The 3,946-nt window shown below is 44.9% G+C and overlaps 1 protein-coding gene across 1 annotated transcript; it reads right to left on the bottom strand.

Moving 5' to 3' along the window:
* Positions 1 to 321: 321 nt before the first annotated feature.
* LOC128136211 (uncharacterized) lies at positions 322 to 3,252 on the bottom strand. Its single transcript, XM_052775418.1, has 3 exons — positions 2,384 to 3,252; positions 1,935 to 2,206; positions 322 to 1,201 (listed from the first exon to the last, which is right to left on the bottom strand). Exons 1-3 carry the CDS (start codon positions 2,871 to 2,873, stop codon positions 1,172 to 1,174), a joined length of 792 nt encoding a protein of 263 aa, XP_052631378.1. The 5' UTR covers positions 2,874 to 3,252; the 3' UTR covers positions 322 to 1,171.
* Between the last annotated feature and the right edge of the window lie 694 nt (positions 3,253 to 3,946).

The following is a 3,946-nucleotide window of genomic DNA, read 5'->3' as shown; positions in this document are numbered from 1 at the left end:
TTGACCACTCGACTGGGGGTGATATGGAGTATGAAGCTGCCAATCTATACCCAAATGGCGGCTAATTTGTTGTACTATTTTTGAGACAAAATGTGGTCCTCTGTCAGAGGATATGGTTGCTGGAACCCCAAAACGTGGTATTATCTCTTGCACCAGTATTTTAGTTACCTCCCGAGCTTTAGCCATTCTTGTTGGGAATGCTTCTGGCCAACCTGAAAAGGTATCAGTTAATACCAATAAATATCGATACCCCCCTTTTCTTGGAAGTTCTGTAAAATCAATTTGCCATTGTTGTCCAGGCCCATTCCCTTTTCCAATCTGGCCCATTTCCGCCTTGGGGGTATTCTTAGGATTAGTCTGGAGGCAAAGATCACACTGTTGAGTCACCTGTCTCACCATGGTATATAAATTTCTAGCCACAATTTCTCTTATCAAATGATTATACAGAGCCTCTGTCCCCCAATGTCTTTTCCTATGTTCCTCCCGTATCAAATGCCATAATAAGCAAGAGGGAATGATAAGCTTTCCTTGTGGGGTATGAGCCCACCCCTCTTCATTATATGACCCTTCTAAATCTGTAATGAGCTTCTGATCTTCCCTGGTATATTCTGGCTTACCTTCTAGGGAAATCTGCCTATCAGGAATTAAGGCCCCTTCTGTTTTTACCTTTGTTTTGGCCACTTGTTTTGCCTCTCTGTCCGCCAGCTCATTCCCTCTTTCCAAATCTGAGCTCACTTTCTGGTGTGCCTTGATATGCATAATCGCTACTTTCTTAGGGAGCTGGACAGCTTCCAGTAACTTCAGAATTTCTTCTGCGTGTTTGATATTTTTCCCTTGAGAACTCAATAGTCCCCTCTCCTTCCAAATTGCTCCATGTGCGTGTACAACTCCAAAGGCATATTTTGAGTCTGTATAAATGTTCACAACTTTGCCCTGGGCCAATTCCAGGGCGCAGGTTAGAGCAATTATTTCTGCCTTCTGTGCGGAGGTGTTCATAGGCAAAGCCCCTGATTCTATTACCTCTTGGCTGGTGGTGACGGCGTATCCCGCATGTCGATTACCATTTAGGATGTAACTGCTTCCGTCTGTGAACCAAGTTTCCCCGTTTTCCATGGGGCTGTCTTTCAGGTCTGGGCGGCTTGCGTATGTTGCTTCGATGGTTTCCAAACAGTCATGATGTACCGGTTCTCCTGTGTTCCCGCTGAGAAAAGAAGCTGGGTTGACAATGTTAGTGACTACAATTTCCACATCATCCTGCTCTACCAATATAGCTTGATATCTCAGGAATCTTTGCGGAGAGAGCCAATGTCCACCTTTCGCTTCCAGTACTGCTGATACTGTGTGAGACACCAAAACAGTCATTTTCTGGCCCAGAGTAAACTTTCGGGCTTCCTGTATATTCAATATCACAGCCGCAACTGCCCGCAGGCATCCAGGCCAACCTTTTGCAGTTGTGTCTAACTGCTTAGAGAGGTAGGCAACTGCCCGTCGATATGGACCCAGGTTTTGTGCTAATATTCCAAGGGCAATGCCCTGCTTCTCGTGGGAGTAAAGAAGAAACGGCTTACATCTGGGAGTCCTAAGGCCGGGGCCAACATCAAAGCCTTTTTCAGTAGCTCAAAGGCTCGTTTGGTCTCCTTGTTCCACTCAAGGTGTTTCTGCTCAGTGGCTGTCAGTGCATACAGTGGTTTAACAAGCAATCCATAATTATAGATCCACAATCGGCACCACCCCGTCGTTCCAAGAAAAGACCGTAACTCTTTTACTGTCTGAGGTCTCCGAGTTTGGCATATTGCCTCTTTACAGGCCTGTCCCAAAGTTCTTTGTCCCGCACTAATTTCATAGCCCAAATAATTCACTTTGCGTTGCATTACCTGTGCCGCCGCCTTGGATACCTGGTACCCCTGGAGTCCCAGGAAATTCAGCAGACTCACTATCCATGTCATACAATCTTTCTCTGTTTTGGTGGCGATCGGGATATCATCCACATACTGCAACAGCTTCCCTTCCTCAGACGGGGCTTCCCAGGATTCTAAGTCTTTCGCAAGCTGATTGCCGAAAATGGTAGGACTATTCTTAAATCCTTGTGGCAACACCGTCCAAGTGAGCTGGGTCTTTCGACCACTCTTGGGATTTTCCCATTCAAATGCAAATAATTTTTGGCTGGCTTCATGTAGAGGGAGGCAAAAGAAAGCATCCTTCAAATCTAAGACAGTAAACCAAGTCAATTCAGGTGTTAATACGGTCAACAGGGTATATGGGTTCGCCACTACTGGGTAAAGATCTTCAGTTATCTTATTCACCGCCCGTAAGTCTTGGACCACCCGATATGACCCATCGGGCTTCCGAACAGGTAATATAGGGGTATTGAATTCAGACTCACACTCTTTTAATAATCCCAACTGCAAAAATTTTTCTATCACCGGCCGGATTCCTTCTCTGTCTTCCTTCTTTAGGGGATATTGTTTAATTCTTACTGGCTTTTGGCCTTCCTTGATCCTAACTTCAACAGGTGGAGCACTTTTCGCTCTTCCAGGTGCATCAGTAGCCCATACCCCTGGGTACACTTGGTTTAAGATGTCCTCGTTAATGCTTCCTTCTAGGGGGAGACTGGTTAAGGTTAGGCTCAATATTTGAATATATTGCTGATCTTTTACCTCCAGAGTAATTTCTCCCTTTTCAAATACAATTTTTGCTCCCAATTGTTCCAACAAGTCCCTTCCCAAAAGTGCCTTTGGGGAGTTGGGCATATATAAAAATTTATTAATGCCCCACTGTTTTCCTAATTTATATTCTAAAGGTTTACAAAAATATGCCTTTTCACTTTGGCCAGTCGCTCCTTTCACCATGACATAATCATCTCCCAGGGGCATCAAAGCTTGATTCAGAACCGAGTATGTTGCCCCCGTATCTACCAAAAATTCTACCTCTTGTTGTGTTTTCCCTAGCTTAACTATAACCAGTGGATCCGCTAGGGTAGATTCCCCAGGTTCCCGTCAATCTCCCTTCACATGGGCTACCGTTCTTCCTGTTTGAGCCCTCTGATCCTCCTTCTTGTTCCTTGGGCATTCCTTTTTCCAATGACCGAATTTCTTACACAAAGCGCATTGATCCTTGCCCAGTCGGGGCAAGTCTCGTCTAGGCCCTCTTCCTCTTTCTTCCTGGATAACAGCCATTAATTTCCTTTGCCCCTGCCTATATCCTTCCTCTCTGTTACTAAATACTCTCCATGCTTCATCCAATAATATTTCTAAATTCCTACCCTCTGTAGGCCGTAATTTCTGAAGTTTGCGCCTTATATCCCCTGTAGATTGACCCAAAACCAGGGAGACTAATTGTTGTATTCCTACCTCTGACCCAGGATCCAGCGGTGTGCTGCGGCGCATTACATCCCTCAATCGATCCAGGAATTCAGATGGAGACTCGGAAGGACTCTGTTTAACTGCATATAAAGCTGACCAATTTATAGTTTTGGGGATTGCTCTCTCCATTCCTTTTGTAATCCAATCCTGATACCCCTGCAATCTTTCCATATGTGCAGATCTATTAACATCCCACTTTGGGTCTTGGAGAGGGAAATATTCCTTAATGTCCCCTCCTGTAATCTTATAATGATCTTCAGCTAGGTTCCCTGCTGTTTTTAAAATCAGCTGTTTCTCTCAGTCATACATTCCAATAATAGCTGTATATCCTCCCAATCAGGGTTATGCTGTTTTACAATAAATTGGAAATGCTTAGTTACACCTATCGGATCTCTCCTATAATCTTTTGCAACCTTTTTCCATTCCCCTAGGTCAGCAGTAGAAAAGGGTACTTTGATTAACATCGTCCCACCATCCGGCCCCACCGCCTCTCGGAGAGGTGCTTGTAAAGCTGTTGAGGTAGTTTTCTTCCTAGTACGGGAAGATGCAGGGCTGTTCGGGGGGGTTGGAGTTCTATCCGAGTC

The sequence above is a fragment of the Harpia harpyja genome, chromosome W (assembly GCF_026419915.1).
Source record: "Harpia harpyja isolate bHarHar1 chromosome W, bHarHar1 primary haplotype, whole genome shotgun sequence".
Lineage (NCBI taxonomy): Eukaryota > Metazoa > Chordata > Aves > Accipitriformes > Accipitridae > Harpia > Harpia harpyja.
This window is presented reverse-complemented; position numbering and strand designations above follow the sequence as displayed.